Here is a 19,091-nt window from a genome sequence, read left to right on the forward strand (position 1 = left end):
ATGGGAAGAAAATTCTAGACATAAAATTGAACAAGGCTAAATATAAAAGAAGGAAAATATAATAAACATTTTAAGAATTTCTTCCTGTGTGAAAATGTAGCCAAAGTTTATATTTAGGTCTAGTAAATAAAACATTGTATCATAAGGTACCAAGAAGGGTTGTTTTCTGGACTGAGTCTCTGTGGAGAAAAGCATCCTTTCGAGGAATAGGGAAGAGAGTGATTGCCAGACATTAGTATTCGTACTTTTAAGACAGGTCCAGACATGTGGGGACACATGGAGTCCTTTCAATGGTAGAAACACACCTAGGGGTTTCCTGAAGTTCAAGAGAACAATCATTCATTTGTTCATTGAAGAGATATCAAATAGGGCACCTGGGTGGCTCTGTCGGTAAGCGTCTGCCTTCGGCTCAAGTCATGATCCCCAGGTCCTGGGATCGAGTTCCGCATCGGATTCCCTGCTCAGCCGGAAGCCTGCTTCTCTCTTTCCTTCTGGCCCTCCCCACCCTTCATGCTTTCTTTCTTTCTCTCTCTCAGATAAATAAATAAAACCTTAAAAAAAAAAAAAACCCTAACAATAATAATAACAAAAAGCATTAGATACCCACTATGACCAGGCCACTGTGCCATAGACAAGGGCCCCATTTCTCCTTTTTGTAAAGCATGACAGTGTTTTCTGCTTGTTAGAAGAGCAGAGTCAAGTGCAAAGGTTTGCCCTTGGACACAGCCTTATTTCAAGCAGAAATTAAAAAAAATTTTTTGGCCCTATTTTAAAAAATCAATAGATGTCATATACAAAGCCAGATTTCTGTCTTCTTTAGAAACCGACGTGGATGTGCCGACCACAGTGGGCAGCACCTTCCCGTGGCTGCGGCAGGCGGCTTCCCCGCAAGCCCTTCTGGCAGAGTCCCCACTGCTCCCCACATCCTCGCCCCCAGCTTCGCGATGCCCTTCTGTAGCCGCTGTGCCGGGGCCCCTGGCTAGGCAGAAATCGGTCACAGAGTAAAAAGGACCAGGTCCAAGCTGTAGGAGCCCCATTTTATCGAGCTGATGGCAAGAATATTCTGGAATTTAAAATAAAAAGATTCTTTTTCCCCCCAGCAGTGGCGTGAACAATAATTCATTTTAGGGAAGTGAGTCTGAATTCGGGAGATGATTTGAGAGAGATCATGCTTCAGGGGCAACAGGGATAAAAGGGCTCACCCCATTGCAAAAGGAGCAAACTGTCTGCTCTCCTTGCCCGGGTATGAATGTTCCGAAAAGTAAGTATTAAACAAAGTGTAGTTCTGCTAAGTGCTGAGCTCGGTGGAAACCTCAAAGCCCTGCAGGTGAGCCTGGGGTGTGTCCTCACAAAGGGCTCACATTATACAACCCCAGGAGGCCCATACACTCCCGGACACATGGCCTCGGCATCCCCAACTCCAGTCAGCACAACCCTGGGCTTTCACGGAAACTCAGATGACAGAGGAGGGAGACTCAGCCATGGGCGAGTTCCAGATTGGCGCTGTGGCTGCTGAGGTCCCTGGCTGGAAGTGTCCTGCCCCTCCGCAGAAGGCTGGGGGTTTGAAGGAAGAACACAGGTTGTCTGTTTCTTTGTTTGTTTGGTTTTCAGAGTAGAGCCTGAAAGGAGAAAGGACAGAAGGGCAGGAGGTAGTAAAAGCTAGATGATAACCAGGTTGTCTATTTTTAAAATATTTCATGAGCTCTCCTTATCCAGTTAACTCTTACCTGCAAAGAGTTTGGTCTGGGTGAAGAGAGGCACAACGCAGATGTCATGATTGCTTGGAGATTGCCCTCAAAAGGCATCCAGGGCAGGAAAGGGCACTGGCATGCTGTGCCATCCAGCTGGGTAACCTCCCAAGGGTCGTTGGCTCCTGGATTTAGCTCCTGTACGTGCCTAACAATGTACTCAGTGATTTCACAGCTCGTGACAGCTGTGTGGCACATCTGTTCGGGATCCAAAGTCAGTTACACAAGCATTCGTTGGGAAAGATTCATCTTGGCACCAGTTCGGCAAAAGAGACCTGGGAGTCTGAATTGAATGCAAACTTAGCGTGCCGTAAGTTTAATAAATGTTAAATTGCATCCCTGGAATTATAGTATCCAGTGGTGTTGCAAGCTGAGGTGTTCAAACCACACTTGGAGTACTGTCATACATTCTGGCCGTTTCAAGAAAGGCAGTGGAAATGAGAGTATGTTCCCTGGAGGACAGTCAAGAAGAATCTAGAAATCATGACACAGGAAGTGGCTGAAAGATCTGGGGGTGAGAGGTCTCCAGTGTAACCAGAAAGAGAGAAGGTTAAAGAGGGAGATGCTGTCACTGTCTTTAGACGGTCAAAGGTTTGGCTGCTCCTGTGCTTATAAAACAATGTCTGAAATAAAATAAGTAAATGGAGAGGAGAGTAGGGGTGTGTGTGTGTGTGTGTGTGTGTGCACACGCGTGCATGTGTGTATGTGTTTTCTCCACGGAAGAACAGGAACACATAGTAAAAATTACAGGGAGGGAGACAGATTTAAAAATTTTTAAAAATTTATAATTTATAACAAATTAATTTATAATAACCAGTGCTGTTTGTGGAGGGACAGGATTTGAGTAGGGGCTGAAGAGGCCTGTATGAGGGGTTTCTAGAAGGAATGCCTCCATGCCAGTGGTAACCAGATTCTTGAGAAGCAGGGGTAGAACGGGAAGGTGAGGGCTTTGTGGTTGGACAGACCTGGGAGCAAATGATATGGTTGCTATTTAGCTGTGTGACTTGAAGCAAGATACCCATTCTTTCTGAGCATTAGTTCTTCCTCCAGTCAACGGGGATAGTAAAGTTTGAAGTAAAGTGTTGTAAAGATAGTAAAGTGTTGAAGTGTTACGGATGTGTGTGAAATGCTAGAAATAGAGTGGGCTCTGCAGACATGTTAGTTCCCTTTCCCCAGATGGGAGAGAGTGTGTAGGAAACGTGTGTGGTAAGGAAGTCGCTTAGGAAGCTCATGGGTTTACTTCATCATCCCTGGGCCTTCAGAGTCTGGCGAGGCCCACACAGGACAGCTGCTCAGGACGCCTTGTTGGCCAGTTTGTCGACTTTTTATCGGTGCTCTGGGTAAGTTGTGGCCATAGGCAGTTCTAGAAACAGACTACCATTGAGGCCACACGGCCAACGGAGACAATGTGCCTGGTGAAAAGAAAGTGGGTTTTGGCATCAGACACAGGTTCAAACCCCAGCTCTCCACTGGGTCAAATTACTTAACTTTTCTCAACAGCATTTCTCCTCGGAGGCAGCACCGGTCTCGTCACTCAGTTGTGTGAGTGAAGCAGCAGATATGAAGGACCGGATGTTCTTTGCTCAGTGAGATCCTCTCACCAATGAGGGAGGCAGACAATGCCTTCCGCATTTATGAGAGAGAAGTAAAGAGATTCAGAGAGGTGAAGGGATTTGCCCAAGAAAACAGCAGAACTGGTATTCACTAGATCCAATTCTTTTAACCTCAAGACTTAACATCTTTCTCTTCTCAGCTGTGACTGAAATATTTTTTGAGGGTCTGCCCTGCGACAAGAACGATGCTGAGTATTTCCACCAGTTACCTCATTGGCTTTTAGGTCCCCCATGGAGATGTCACTCCAGGAGTGTCTCTAGAACATCAATGGGGTGAACTCTTAGACGCTTGGGAAAATGTATTATTCATGAAACTGTGGTTCTCTTTGACACCTGGCTCTGGGAGGGCCACCCAAGGCACAGTGAGGGGCAGCTCTGAGAGATACCTGCCCGGACACTCATCTTAGCTTCTCAGCCTTGACCATCCCTGGAGGGACAGATGACACCATCAGCCGTTTTCGACCGTTGTGCCGGGGTGCTCACGCTGGCGGGCCTCAGGTCTTCTTTAGCCCGTAGACTTGTTCTAGGGGGTTGCACAGGGTTTTAAGTAAAAATGAACACCTTGCAAATAGGTAAATCAGGAATTTTTACATAAAAATACATCATGTGAGATTGTTGGTGTCTCTTAAGGAATGGGACCGTCGGGCCACCCAGAAGGCACGTTCTCTCTGACAGAAACCTCCCCCCTAATCCCAGTGGATCTCCTGCTTCCTTGAGGTGGGGCAAGGACTCTCGCAGTCCTCATTCAGCCCATGTCATCCTTAGCTTACTCCAAGTTGTTTAGTACGCCGTGCATGATTTATAGTAATAATAATAATATCGTCTCCGAGCTTTTTACCAGCGATGTCCCCCCCTTCCTGCCCCCAGTGTGTGATTGCAATGGCAAGTCCGGGCAGTGCGTGTTTGATCCCGAGCTCCACAGACAGACAGGGAACGGATTCCGCTGCCTCAACTGCAGGGACCACACGGATGGCCCTCGCTGCGAACGGTGCAAGGACGGCTTCTACCGGCAGAGGGAGAGGGACCGCTGCTTGCCCTGCAACTGTCACAGCAAAGGTAAGCGTGCGACGTCATGGCTGTGCCAAGAGGGTATGACACTAAGTGGAAAAAGTCAGACCAGGAAAGACAAGTACCGTGTCATTTTGCTCGTAAATGGAACGACGACAAAAACAAAACCCCATGAATGAATAAACATACAAAAAGCAGAATCGGGGCGCCTGGCTGACTCAGCCAGAAGAGCATGTGACTCTTGATCCTGGGGTCATGAGTTTGAGCCCCGTGTTGGGTGTGGAGATTACTTAAATAAATAAGTAAACTTTTTTTTTTTTAAGATTTTATTTATTTATTGGAGAGAGAGACAGCGAGAGCAGGAACACAAGCAGGGGGAGTGGGAGAGGGAGAAACAGGCTTCCCGCTGAGCAGGGAGCCCGATGCAGGACTCGATTCCAGGACCTTGGGATCATGACCTGAGCCTTAGACTGAGCTACCCAGGCGTCCCCAATAAATAAGCTTCTAAAAAAAGCAGAATCAGACCTATAAATACAGAGAACAAATGGACCCTCGCTGGAAGGGAGAGGCATTGGGGGGGGGGTGAGCGACATGGGCAAAGGCGAGTGGGAGATACAGGCTTCCAGTTATGAAATGAGTGAATCACGGGGAATAGAGTCATTGATAGCGTCGTAGGGTGACAGACGGCAGCTACACTTGAGGGGGCACAGCATAACCTATAGGGATGTCGCATCACATGTTGTACACCTGCAGCTAATGTAACATTGTGTGTTGACTATACTAAAAAGAAAAAAATTGGGGGAAAAGGACGATGAAGGGACAGGGGGAGGATGGGAAGGGGGGAGGAAGGGAGAAGCCAGCAGGGCAAGAGAATGGTGTTCAACATCCAGAACAACAGAGAATCTGCTAGACACTGGTGGTGGTGGTGTCTTACTGATTTCAAGCAGAAAAGACTGTTTTTCTTGAGTCTGGGTTGTAGGAACCAGCTGGAGTCTTTAGGACTTGTTGGCTTGAGTTCTAGTCATGAGAGGGACATGGTTACTTTTCCTGGCAGGTGACAGTTTGACCTAGGGACAAAGGAAGCTTGTCAGCTTCCAGTGATAGTTCCCCTTTTCTGCAACTATGCCTTTGACCAACCTCTCAAAAAATAAGGGATAGAAATATCTGTTTCTGGTGCTATGCTAGGTGCTAACAATATAAGGAGGTACTGGTCCAAGAGACAGCCCGATTCATGGGCAGATTAAAGTCTTTCCCAGGGTTGTTAAGAGAAAAAAGAATCAATAAAGAGGAGGCACCTACAGGATGACTGGTTAATGCAGGGCTCTTTTTTTGTAGTGTTTTGGTTTTGTTTTTCAGGTATGTCACCCAGTCTTACGTTCACAAACTAGTCACACACAACTGTGGGAATTCGTACGCACACAGGTGGCACGCGTTGTGCTGTGTTCATCATGGACAGTAAAGACAAGTTAGTGCACATAAAGAGGGAGACAAATAGTTTTTAAATAAGCTGAGTTTTTTTTTTTTTTAAACTACCTTATTTGTGTATTCTCTTTCTTGGCAGTATGTTTCTCCTCTTTGTTAGAAAGTGTTTAATGGCGTAATACGATAAATATTAATCCACTTAAAGAGCGTAGCCAAAGCACGTGGCCATGACTCAGCATAGCCCCGTGGAACAAATTCACAGCTGCGCTGAAAGCATGTAGAGATGGGCAGGTTTGGTCCAGCCATGGGCTGCTGGTTGAGGGTGTTGGAGAGCCTGGGGAGGACCCCACGGCGATAGAGATGCAAATCCCCGCAAGCACTTCCAGATTCACCAGGTGCTGTTACAATGTGGTTTGAGTCAGATTGGCTCAGCTTTATGGCACAGAGTCAGCATCCAGAAATCTTTCGGATTTAGCAGGTGTCCCTGTGAATTGAAGAACTTCATAAAGAAAAATCAAAAGGCAGGGGCACCTGGGTGGCTCAGTGGGTTAAAGCCTCTGCCTTCGGCTCAGGTCATGATCCCAGGGTCCTGGGATCGAGCCCCACATCGGGCTCTCTGCTCTGCAGGAGCCTGCTTCCTCCTCTCTCTCTCTGCCTGCCTCTCTGCCTACTTGTGATCTCGGTCTGTCAAATAAATAAATAAAATCTTTAAAAAAAAATAAAATAAAAAAATAAAAAGAAAAATCAAAAGGCAAATGACTCCATCTCATTGGGCTTTCTGTCCTCATGAAGAGCCCATATCCTGGTAGGTTATATACAGCCTCACTGTGAGTCACTGGACTTGGGTCATCCCGGCAAAATGATCAGTGAGAATGTAATGAGCAATTTAACTGGCTTAGCTGGAAAGCCTGGCCCCAAGACAAGGTTATTAGTCTTAGAGCAGACAAGGAGCCTGCGGCTTAGCAGAGAGATGGGAATGAAGGATTTGACACACCGTCCCTTCTTCACTGTGTTGTCCTTGGCTCGCCCAGCACCCATGAGCCTGGTTTCTTCTTTTCTTTCAGGCCATAGACATCCCAGGCTCCGTATGAACAGCTTGGTCGGGAGTGGTGGAGCCCAGCAATGATTTCCAGCTTATGAAATAATAGCTAATACGCATGACTCGCTTCCTCTGTGCCAGGCACTTTTCTCGATGCTTTCGGCCAGGAATGAACCTTCACAAATCACCATGTGAAGGGGATGCTACTCTGAGTTCCGTTGTACCAATGGAGGTAGCAGAGAGTAAGCGAGGGAGAAGGAACCTGTCGAAGGCTGTAGAGCTCGGTGCCAGCCCCAGGTGCCCTGACAGCCAAGGTCATGACACGGAGACTAGTGGTGGGTTTGGGAGCCAGACAGTCTTTTCAAGCCTGGGCACTTCCACTACTGCTTCTGTGTCACTCTGGGCATGTCCCTTCGCCTCTTGCTGTCCCAGGGTCCCCATCGATAAAAGGGTCCCCATCCCCATGCTCTTTATATCACGAGTGAGCTTGGTCAAGCACATGGTGGACAACTCAGTAAATTGTAGTTGATGGAGTTGTTTTTCTTATTAGGACAGAGGTCAGTATCGCAATTTCCTGGAACACCGGCCTTTAAAAAAAAAAATCACATTCCAGTTTAGAAGGAAGCCTGTAGAGGCCATATCTTTGGTCTGAAACTGTTTGTTAACATTTTATTTTTTTTATTAATATCCTGAAATTGGCAGTGAATTTTTCAAAAAATTTTTTTAAAGAGTGGGGGAATGGAGCCCTGGAGGAGTGGGTGGATGGCCTCCCGTCGTCACAACGAGCCACACCTCCAGTTTTAACAAGAAGTCACCGCAAGGGCTGAAGTTGTAATCCCAGGTTCTGGGGGAGGACTGTTCCCTCTTATTCCTTCTATCTGAAGGAAAAAAGCATCAGAATGGTGCCTTTTTATCCCCAACAGCAGACAATTAGATGTCCAGGAAAAACTTCACAGTTATTATTTCCTAAGATCCGGCTAATGCTTTCTGTTTTCCCAGAATATTTCCATATACTATGTCTTCTTCAATACTCATAGCAACTTGACAACCTGTACGTGTTAACACGCCGCCCACCATTCTAGAGACGGAGAAAGTAAAGCTGAGCCCGAGCTCCCAGGCTGAGTGGCATGTCAGTGACAGAGACTGTCCCCACCGTGTGCCGTCCCCCACTAGACGCTGGCTGCCCAGATTACTAGCCAGTGGCTCAAGTTTAATTCCCCATGTGCCTTCTCAGTCTCCCAATCAGCCGGGAGATACTTGTCACTTTCAAGGGAATCTATTGTATATACAGTCTCAAATGCAGAAGATCACATCTTACCAAAAAATGCAGTCAGTCCTTGTGTGGTGAGTGAAGCCAATAGCAGTAATAATCCCGAACATGGTCACAGATTCTGGATTTCACATCAGTTTCTCATAGATCTAGCAGCCAGGCTTATTTTGAGAGGATGACTTTGTGGGTTCAGCAGCAGGGCTGAGTTTGCTTTAACTCTTACAAGCACATGTGTAAGCCCTGAGAACCTTTTGCAAATATTTTGAAATTCACTGTGTGTACTTGTGTGGTTTTTTTCCTCCCAGGACACCTGCCTTCTTGAGACCTCTACGGACATCAATGATAATTGGGCTTGTTCTCTTAATTTTATTGTTATTTTTTACATATCTACGACTCGCGACAGTGAATTACTCAAACTATAACATTTGGGTTGCTATTTAAAACATTCTTAAATAATAACTTGCCATTATTAAATATAATTTTACATTTATATTATATAATATTTTTATAAAAATATAATAATAATATTATGTTAAAATACAAGTGTAGATGTGTATTTAAAGGGTTCCCAAAAGGATGGACCCTCTTTTTGTTTTAATTTTTATTTATTTTATATTAATTTTATTTAGGTATTTGAGAGAGAGGCAGAGAGAGAGAGGGAGGAGGGGGAGGGGTAGAGGAGGAAGGAGAAGGACAAGGGGACTCCGCGCTGAGCACAGACCCTGATGCAGGGCTCGATCTCAAAACCCTGAGATTATGACCTGAGCCGAAACCGAAAGTCTTGGACGCTTAACCATCTGAGCCACCCAGGTGCCCCTGATTTTTAAATAGTACTCATTGTAGCACACCTTCCTGAGCCTTCAGATGCCCATAGACCGTATCTGTAGAACCCCTGAAAGAGCTTATTAGGACACAAAACCGACACAGGGAGCTGTTTTCTGTTCTCTCAGCCCAGTTGTCCACAATCCCTAAGAGTAGCTGATGAAGTAGGAGATGGGACACGTGTTTTTATTTCAATGAGAGAGTTTGAAAACCCAGTGCCATTACTTTGGACGTTTTGGAATGTGACACAAAGTGGTCATGCTCGTTGCAAGGACTGGTGCACGTCTCCACGTTTACTTTGCAAGGTTTGAAGGAGGCCGGCGGTCCCAGTGCAAACTACATTCTTTGAACGCCCGTGACGTGTGAGACACTTAACGAGGCACTTTATATATCTTAGTCCAAAGCATTGCAACAGCTCTATAAGGCATAGGTGGTTACCGTCCCTTAGAAGAACTGATGAGTAAGGCGTTTGCCCAAGGACACGCAGCTAAGTGGAAGAGCTGGTTTTGAAGGGAGATTTGTTGGATTTCAAAGTCTGGGCTCTTTTTTTTTTTTTTTTTAAGATTTTATTTATTTATTTGACACAGAGAGAGCGAGCGTAAGTAGGCAGAGCAGCAGGCAGACAGAGAAGCAGGCTCTCTGCTGAGCAGGGAGCCCGATGCGGGGGTCAGTCCCAGGACCCTTGGGATCATGACCTGAGCTGAAGGCAGATGCTTAACCGACTGAGCCACCCAGGTGCCCCAAAGTCTGGGCTCTTTGACCCTCCAGCTTTTAGAGCAGAATTCTCTAGATAATGTCCTGTAGAACACAGTGTTCCTCAAGATAATAATAGATGTGGCCTATAAGAATGTCAAATAATGTTTAGAAATATGGGCATTAAAATTTAAACAAGCTCCGTGTGTGCTGAAGTTGCTATTACGTTGTAAATCTCAGAGGGATCAAGTGAGCGTCATTTCCCAAACTTCTCTCGACACACAACACCTATTTTCATGAGGTGATTTTTGATTTCTCTCAATAAGCTGTTTCGCAGGGTAACCATTTTGGTCTATGTGGGCCAAACCCAAGGCAAAGTACAATCTTTTCCATTTTCTAAGAAGGATTCATTTCTGAAAAACGGTAGGGAGAATTTTCTTCAGTTGAAAGTGTAATTTCCATTCATTGGAATGGGGAAAAAATGGATTTCTGAGTCCCAGATAGAACCCATTTGTGTTAAAAAAAAAAAAGAAAGAAAGAAAAAAACCAACAACAAGTGAATTGATTTAAAGAGAGAAGTCTTCTGTTGAATGTTACTTATCAGAGTGTAATTCAGAACATTTCCTTCTTGGCTCTGTTGGCTGCTGACGCATACAGGGCAGGAGCGTGGAGGTCTGCGCACACCAGCCCTGGGAGGCCTCTGTTCACGCTCATCTCATCAAATACTCTCTTGCCTTAGGTCCTGCAACTCCCACCCTCATCCTCCCTCAATTCTCAGAACTCTGCTCCCTTGGCTTCCAGTGTCCTGAGACTTCTTTCTGCTTTGATTATGAAAAGCCCCTTGATCCGTGGGGTTCCATCTGTGTCTGAGGCTCCTCCTGTCCTCGCTCTGTCTGCCCCCCAGGGTGGTCTTACGCCTGCTCTCGCTTCCTACTTGGCTGGAGACTCCTAGATCTTCACCCCCAGCCTCTATCTTGAGCTCCAGGTGAAACATTTCCACCTTAATACGCCACCAGAAACTCAAGTTCACAATGTCCAGAACGAAACTCGTGATCTTCCCTTGATGCTTCAACCTGAGATCTTGCTCCTTCTTTCCCCTTCTCTATGGTATAGCCTCACTTTTGTCTCGTGGTGCACATTGGGACATTGGTGTCCTCGTGTGATCCCTACCCCCTCGTCGTCGTCTAGTTCCTAGGAGGGGAAGGCTGATCGTTCTGCCTCCACGTGGCTCTCTCGGCGATTCCCTCCTGCCCTTGTCACCCAGACGCTCTAGTCCAGGTCATCCTGTTCACAGCGGGATGCCTTTCCCAAGGAATGCTGTTCCCTTCCTGGAGGCAACCTGCAGATTTTCCTCGAGATGCCTTTCCGAACTGTGGGTCTACAGTTCCTGAGCCTCTGATCCTTCCCTGTTACCCACAGATGATCTGCCATTCTTCTTTCAGCTCTTATCTCACTAGGAGCTAGCATTTCCTCACATGTATCCAGACTGCCGAACTCAGGGTCTCACGCGTGATCGATGCTCAAAAAATGTAGTGTATACCATTATCACCGAGGGCCCCTTCAAGCCTTGCGAAGCTGACATGGCGTCTGTCACCGGCTCTGTTAATGTAGCTAATGTAGTTCAGGTTCCACATGTGGCAAAAAGCCTTTATATTGGCACAGAGCCAGTATCTTTATTGATGGAATCGTATCTACTAGTGAGTCAAAAATTCACAGAATAGGGGCACCTGGGTGGCTCAGTGGGTTAAGCCTCTGCCTTCAGCTCAGGTCATGATCCCAGGGTCCTGGGATTGAGTCCCACATCGGGTTCTCTGCTCAGCAGGGAGCCTGCTTCCTCCTCTCTCTCTCTCTGCCTGCCTCTCTGCCTTCTTGTGATCGCTGTCTGTCAAATAAATAAATAAAATCTTAAAAAAAAAACTGTGCTTAGTGGTCTACTAATGTTACAGTAAATTTCTCAGTATTGTCTATGTCCAAACATAAATTAGTAAGCTCTGCCTCACTTAAAAAAAAAAAAAATTCACAGAATAATTGATCAGAAAGAAAGGAGCAACTGGCTAGCGTTCTCTTGGCTTTATCGATGCTGGGTGGCCTGCTTGTCACAGTTGGTTGCCATACGTGGATTATTTGATAATTCTGCCAGCACAGGGAGACTGTGACGCGGGTGAGGCACCCCTCTCACCACCTTTCTGCTCATTTTTTGCTCCCCTGCCTCCCCCGACTCTTTCCCAACAACCCTGACCTCTTTCTTGGCACATGTGCATTCCTGCAACAGATTTCTGGGCATCCTCTTTGCGTTGGGTTCCGCACTGGGGCCTTGGGGCCAGAGCAGGGACCGCAAGCTGAGGTCATCGTGAGTCAGCAGGACTGCAAGAGCAGTGGGACAGCTATTTGAGATATGGGAGTTCGAGGAGATTTCCCTAGAGAAGTCATATTAAATCAGGACCTGACCGCTGAAGTTGGGCCAATGAGGGGGAAGTTCTGGGGAAAGAGCCTTCCAGGCCGGGGGAGCAGCAAGTGCAGTTGCCCGAAGGAGAGAAGCGGCCTGACACATTCTACAGACAGGCTGGGGGAGCGGGGAGCTGGAACAGAGTGCAGGAGAGCAGGCCACGTGGTAGGAGAGGTCGAGTTCTGTGCACCACGATACAGAGTGCGTTTTCTTCTGCTTGTAGTGGGGAGCCACCAGAGAGAGAAACAGCTGAGCAATGTGGTCTGAATTCCACTGTTCAAGCAGCACGGAAGGAGGGAAGGGAGGCGAGGATGGAGGCAGGGAAGAGAGGGGGAGGCAGGGTCCAGGGAGAGAGGACGGACTTGAAGCGGGTCAGGGAAAGGGAGGTAGTCAGACAGAGGAGGCCGGGTTCCGGAGGGGCGCATTTGCTGCCCTGAGCATTTCTGGTCTCTCATCAACTCGCGATCCGAGGGGGCCCGCACACCAGTAAGAGCACGGCTCTACAGAATCAACCACTGGACTAGTGCTCTGTGCAGTACACCGGGTGAGATGTGCGGGGAAGGGGCGATGCCCCGAGGTCGAGAATGTCTGTCACTCCAGGTAGGTAGAGATATTTCCAGTTAGGAGGCCTTCCCATACTAAAAATAAAATAAAATGAAATAAAATAAAATAAAATAAATCACACTGGCTCTTAAAAGATGGCTTTTGGCTGCCAGAAATAAGGGAAGACGTTGGTCGCTGTCTCATACTGTCTTGGAGGAGGCTGATGTGCTCATGCACACGCTGTCCCTCTTCTTGAGGTCTCAGGGATTCCACAAACTTCTTTTTAAAAGCAGTGGTGGACATGCTACTTAATGCTTGCATCGGAGCAGGTAGAGAAGTAGACACGCTTCCAGGAGCACCTTCCGTTTCTCGGCACGCAGACGCCCTGCTCGGCTGTGAGCGCCGGCCCGGGGCTGGATGGTCCTCAGAGACGGGGACAGCTCGCTAGAGGCAGCAGGCGGTGGTTAATCGCTTGGTAGCCACTGAGCTCCCATGGGGTTTCAGCTGCTTCCGAACGCCCTATAAACTAAGGATTTCCTTTTCTTCTTTCCTTCTCCCTACCCCGGGGGTTACAGGTTCTCTGAGCGCTCGCTGCGACAGCTCTGGCCGGTGCAGCTGCAAACCCGGTGTGACAGGAGACAGGTGTGACCGCTGTCTGCCCGGCTTCCACATGCTCACTGACACCGGCTGCACCCGAGACCAAAGGCCACTGTAAGCACCTCCGCCACCACAGCTTCTGCCATGAGGGGTGACAATGACATTATCCGTGGCCACTTACATCACTGAGCACCAGCTGCATGCCAAGCGCTGCTGGAGGACTTGACATGGGCTGTGCCATTTAGTCCTTACAATAAGCCTCAGCGGTTGGGATTAATGTCACACTCATGGGGGAGTCAGAACTGTACACCCGGGGGGTTAAGTTTACCCGATACCACTGGGGAGTGGGGACCTCATATTCAGGCCCCGCGTCTGGGCTCTGAAACCCATGTTGTTCACCCCAGTGATTGCCCCCCTTTAGACGAACAAGGATGGAGGTAAAGCGCCCTCCAGTTTCTCACCTGGGACCCATTTCGACCCAAATGATGTTGGACTAGAAAAACTTTTCTGCACAGTTTTATTTCCCTTTAGTTTGAAGTATTCTCCCCCGCCCTCCTCATGTTCTTTCCCGGAAGAGGGGCGCCTGGGGGGCCCAGTCAGTTAAGCATCTGGCTCTTGATTTCGTCTCAGGTCATGATCTCAGTGTCCTGAGATCGAGCCCCGTGCTGGGCTGGAGCTGAGTGTGAGTCTGCCCGAGAGTCTCTCTCCCTCTCCCTCTGCCCTCCCCCGACTCATGCACATGCTCACTTTCTCTCAAAAAAAAAAAAAAAAAAAAAAAAATTGTTCCTGGAAGAAGACGGGACATACATTATAAATCACATAAGCAGTCTCAGGGGTGCAGAACTGTCAGGGACTGGGTTGGCTTAGGAGAAAGGGAGCTCGGCAGGAGAGCTGTTAGCTACGAGGTACCCTCAGAGGATCACTTCCCGTTGCCCCCTTTGCCAGCCCCTTGCCCACCGTGTTGGCGCCGGCCTGGCTGCCGCTGTCCCACATTCTCTCTCCCTTAGGCCTCTGCACAGATTGCTCTCTTCCAGGCTTCCCTGCCCCCTCTCAGATTGTCCTCAGAGACCCTTCCTTCGGCCACATCTGCCTTTGAAAATGCCTCTAAAACTGAGGCGGACCATGTCACCTCTCTGCTGGCAGCCCTCCAGCAGCTCCCTGTCCTCTCAGAATGAGATGGAGACTTCTTTTGCAGACCAGCAGGGCCTGCAAGGTCCTCTGCCCTCTGTTCCCTCAGCAGTGGGCTTCCGCTGCATTTCCCTTTCCCCCCCGGCCCCCTGCACTTGGCCCCACCAGCCTCCCTTCCCTTCCTCAAAGAAGCCAAGCCAAGGGACCTCAGCCCTGGCCTAGAGCACTCATGCTTCCTACGGGGCCATGGAGAGCCTCACAGCCTCCATCCCTACCTCAGCCACTCCTCACAGGGGCCTTCCCTGGCCAGTCCCCATCCCTCCGAGTTCTGACTGATGTTACTTCACATCTCTTGTCTTCTATGTGTATTTGTTTGTTGGTCTCTCCCACCAGAATGGAAGCCCCTTGTTGGCTTGGCCTTGTTCATACTCTGCATCCCCACTGCCCAGAGTGGGGAGAGGCACGCAGGCAGGCCCCCTGCTTAGTTCCAGCTGGCCTTAGGCTTTGCTGCCCTCATTGTTCATGTTTCTGCCCGGCCTAGAGCCTTGTAGAGATCAGGATCTTATTTCTTAATGTCCTTGGTGCTTAGCAACCAGTAGATGGTGCCTAATGTTTGTCAAAGTGTCCAGATAAGTCGTGTGAAGGGACTAGGGCAGGAGGAGAGCCTCCCAAGTGAAAGAAGAGGGCTGGGAAAGGGATCTTCAGGGAGCCTGACAGGATGGGGCTCTGACTGGATATGAAATATGAGGAGGAAAAGGGAGCCCATCAGGGTTTGGGTAGGATTTGGATGGGGTCAAAGGGCAGTCAGAGGAAGAGCAAACAGGAGGGAGAGCACAGATTTGGTTTTAGACCCAAGAGATAGATGCGAATGACTATGTGCTCATGTGAGTGATACTAGTCATAAGCCAGAACACTAAGAGCTTGTGCCCAGACTAGATAATGGAAATACTGGTGGATTCCTTCTTTGAGAAAGTCCTGCAACCAAATCAACCAAATCAATCAATCAATCAGTTAAACTCAGCAATTCCACTCCTAGGAATATACTCAAGAAATATGAAAACATACATATCTGCATAGAAACATGTACACAAATGCTCCTAGCAGTGTTACTCATAATACCTAAAAAGTGGAAACAACCCAGATGTCTGTCAGCTGTTGAATGGATGAGCAAAATGTCATCTATCCATGTGATAGAATTTTATTCAGCCCTAAGGAGCTGAATTATTGATACTTGGATGAAATATAACATTGGATGAACCTTGAAAACATACTAAGTGAAAGAAGCCAAACCCGAAAGGCCACAGATTGTATGACTCCATTTACAGAAAGTGTTCGGAACAGGCAGCTCTATATAGACACGGCAAGTAGATTAGTGGTTGTTGAGGACGGGGCTTGGGGGAAGGGAGGGTGATCTCTGCGGGCACAGGGTTTCTTTTTGGAGTGATGAAAATGTTCTACAATTGATTGGGATGGTTGAGAATATTTTAAACTCTACTAAATTCTGCTAAATTCTGCTACTCTGAGAATCTGCTAAAAACCAGCAAATTGTACATTTTAAATGGGGGAATTGTTTGGTATGTGAATTGGGTCCTTTTAAATTTTTTTAAATTTTTTTTAAAGATTTGATTGATTTCTTTGAGGGAACAAGCGAGCACGAGCTGGGGGGAGGGGCAAAGGGAGAAGCAGCGTCCCTGCTGAGAGGGGAGCCCAAGGCAGGACTCAGTCCCAGGACCCCGGGATTGTGACCTGAGCTGAAAGCAGATGCTCCATCAACTGAGCCATCCAGGCGTCCCTGAATTGTGTCTTGATAGAAGTGTTACCAAAAGAAAGAACTAAATGAAAATAGCAAGTAGATGGAATCCATCACAAGGAAAGCTGTCTTCACTGAATCAAACAACAGAGAAGCAATGATAAATTAAAAAAAATAAAAAACAAAAACAAAAAACCGGCCACTGAACCAGACAGTCAACCAAACTAAACCAAACCAAACTGAACCGTTTAGTAATGGATTTGGTTCACGTCCTGGTGCAAGCCCCTCTTCTCCTTAGGGGAGGGTAGCAAATGGTTCATGGACTGGCTGTCGCCCTCAGAGGAGCACGAGCCTAGACAAACGAGTCCTTAAAGGGCCGGTGAGAGATGAGCGCGGACAAGGCTAGCTGAGAGGGGCCTCGCTGAAGACGAAGGCTTTGCTCAGGCCGGTGACGTTGGCGCAGGAGCTCTTGATCTTTATGTGGATAGCTGAAAAGCGTTTGGAGACACATCCCTAATTTTCTTTTTCTTCTTTCGCAGAGACTCCAAGTGTGACTGTGACCCAGCTGGTATCTCGGGGCCCTGCGACGAGGGCCGCTGTGTCTGCAAGCCAGCTGTCACCGGAGAGCGCTGTGACAGGTCTGTGTGAACTGTGGCCCTGCAGACACAGCGGCCAGCATGAGAAGTCACTCTCCGAGTGCAGTTGTGGAAAAGGGACACTTAACAAATGTACACCACCTCTGTCCTGTCTTCTGTCCTCAAAAACTTAGCTCTTTAAAAAAAGACAGCTGAGCCCCCAAGTCTCCCTGGACCCCATGCTTTTGCTGTGGGCCCCCTCCCTTTGTCTACAAGGGCGGCAGAGGTGCAGGGCCCCAGGGAGTCCCCTGGCCAGCGGACTCCGAATCCCAGGTGCTCCCATACGGGGTGGCATGCGATAATGAGGTCACATGACTCAGCTTGGCCCCAGGAAAGGCCTGGTCTAATTAAGCATGTTGGGAAAATGCTAGTAAGAGGGAATATGGCCATAAATAACCATCCTGTGTGGCAGAGGAACCGCCCAGGGATGGGACGGTGGTTGCATGCACACGCATGAGCCGGGAGAAGATGCCATGTGGCCCCGAGCCATGTGGGGGCAGGTGGCGCCGTAAACAGCCATCTGGCCTCTAGCGCTGCTTGTGGACGTTCCTTAAGGACACATCGCTCAGACTTCAAGCTCTTCCCGCCTCTGCGATTGCTGGTCCCAGAGGTAAAGGTGTTCTCCTCGTTTCCTTGAAAGTCAGAAAGCAGTCCGTTGGCATCCTGACAACCACTTACCCCTGGGCAGAGAAAACACCAGATACATTCCCAGCGTGTGTTTCTGGGGGGTTCTTGGCTGCTGAGGTGGAGGAGGGGAAACATAGCTTACATGTTGAAAGAGGAATCACTTTCTGGAAAGGTTTTTATTTTCACGATGTCACACAAAAACAGAAAACCACGTAAAACTAAGGTCAGCACCACCCCTTCTAAGAAATAGACCTTCACGAATACTGTGCCATCCCAATGACAACAGCCTCCCTCCTTTTCGAGAAATGACCATCATTCTGGCGTCTGTGTAATCACACCCTTATTTTTCTTCATAATTTAGTGCCTGGTTACATCCCTCAACACTGTCCTTGAGTTTTGCCTGATTTCCCTCAGTTCCTCCCCTACGTTCTTTTTTCATTCCCTCCCCTCCCTTTCTGTGCCCCTCCTCCCTCCTGCTTTGCTTTTTAATCCCTTTTAATCTGCAGGTTTCTTCCAAAGAAACCATCATGATTTTTTTTTAAGCCCTTGCTCTGTAGAGAAAAACAAAACAAAACCAATGTTTATTTATATACAGGTTTTCTCCGAAGCATTTACTGTTTACAGTGAACCTGCTTTTCTGTGATTTTGCCCGATAAGCAGACTCCCGTCATGGGGGACAGTGGATTAGACCACATGATTTAGAGGCAGATGTACCTGGTTTGAAAATCTTGTCTCAGTCACTTATCAGCTCTATGACCTCAAACAAAATTTTTTTTTGAAAGATTTTATTCATTTATTTGACAGACAGAGATCACAAGCAGGCAGAGAGAGAGGAGGAAGCAGGCTCCCTGCTGAGCAGAGAGCCTGATGCGGGGCTTGATCCCAGGACCCTGGGATCATGACCTGAGCCGAAGGCAGAGGCCTTAACCCACTGAGCCACCCAGGCGCCCCTCAAACAAATTTCTTAACCTCTCTCTGGCCTGGGTGTCTTCATCTAAGAAAATGGGAAATTGGGAGACTGGGTGGCTCAGGTGGTTGAGCATCCAACTCTTGATTTTGGCTCAGGTCATGATCTCAGGGTCCTGAAATCGAGCCCCTCCTCAGGCTCTGTGCTGGATTCTCTCTCTCCCTCTCCCCCTCCTCCTGCTCTCTCTCATTCTCTAAAATAAATTAATTTAAAAAGAAAAAAAAAGAAATTTGGAAATAACAATTCCTATCTCCTGGGGTTGTACCAAGGATTAGATTGGAGAACACATATCAAGTGCCTGGCACAGCATCTGTGCTAAGTAAATGATCAGTGAAACTATTATTATTTCACAAAGAAGGGTGTAGTTAACTTGAACGGAGAGAAACAAGTCCTCCCCAGCTTCTCCTCCTTCTCTGTGATCCCAGCATCTGAGACCTGCCTGGTAGCTGTGGTCCTCAGAGAAGCCACTGGCGGGTGGGCACCAGCCTACCTTTTGCTTTTGTAGGGAGCCTCCAGCCATCCTTCTTTGTCACGTGGCCCCCTGTCCCTCTCCCCTCAGAGCAGAGCAGGGCTCTAAGGGGCGGGGACGGTGGGCAGCAGCTGGTGGTGGTGTGCGGGTCAGTACAGCTGAGCAGGGGCTGGGGCTGGGACATTTGCCTTCCCTCTCCTGGCTCCGCCCCCCACTCACTTGCCCCCATTAAACACTTGCTCGAAGACAGGACCACCTCTGCCTTCCCCCGCCCCAACTCTTTTTGTCCTGCTCATGGGACTTTCAGTTCCTCA

The 19,091-nt window shown here is 48.1% G+C and overlaps 1 protein-coding gene across 4 annotated transcripts in view; it reads left to right on the forward strand.

Annotated features, from left to right (window-relative positions):
- The window catches only part of LOC111150870 (laminin subunit gamma 2), a 63,212-nt gene that overhangs the window by 20,545 nt on the left and 23,576 nt on the right, over positions 1-19,091 (forward strand). For all 4 annotated transcript variants that reach the window (XM_022508527.1, XM_022508526.1, XM_022508528.1 and 1 more), the window contains 3 exons: positions 4,229-4,417; positions 13,180-13,315; positions 16,619-16,717. In XM_022508527.1, coding sequence (XP_022364235.1) covers positions 4,229-4,417; positions 13,180-13,315; positions 16,619-16,717 — 424 coding nt within the window. The remainder of the gene's footprint in view (positions 1-4,228; positions 4,418-13,179; positions 13,316-16,618; positions 16,718-19,091) is intronic.

The sequence above is a fragment of the Enhydra lutris genome, unplaced genomic scaffold (assembly GCF_002288905.1).
Source record: "Enhydra lutris kenyoni isolate GAN:26980312 unplaced genomic scaffold, ASM228890v2 scaffoldscaffold24, whole genome shotgun sequence".
In the NCBI taxonomy this organism is placed as follows: domain Eukaryota; kingdom Metazoa; phylum Chordata; class Mammalia; order Carnivora; family Mustelidae; genus Enhydra; species Enhydra lutris.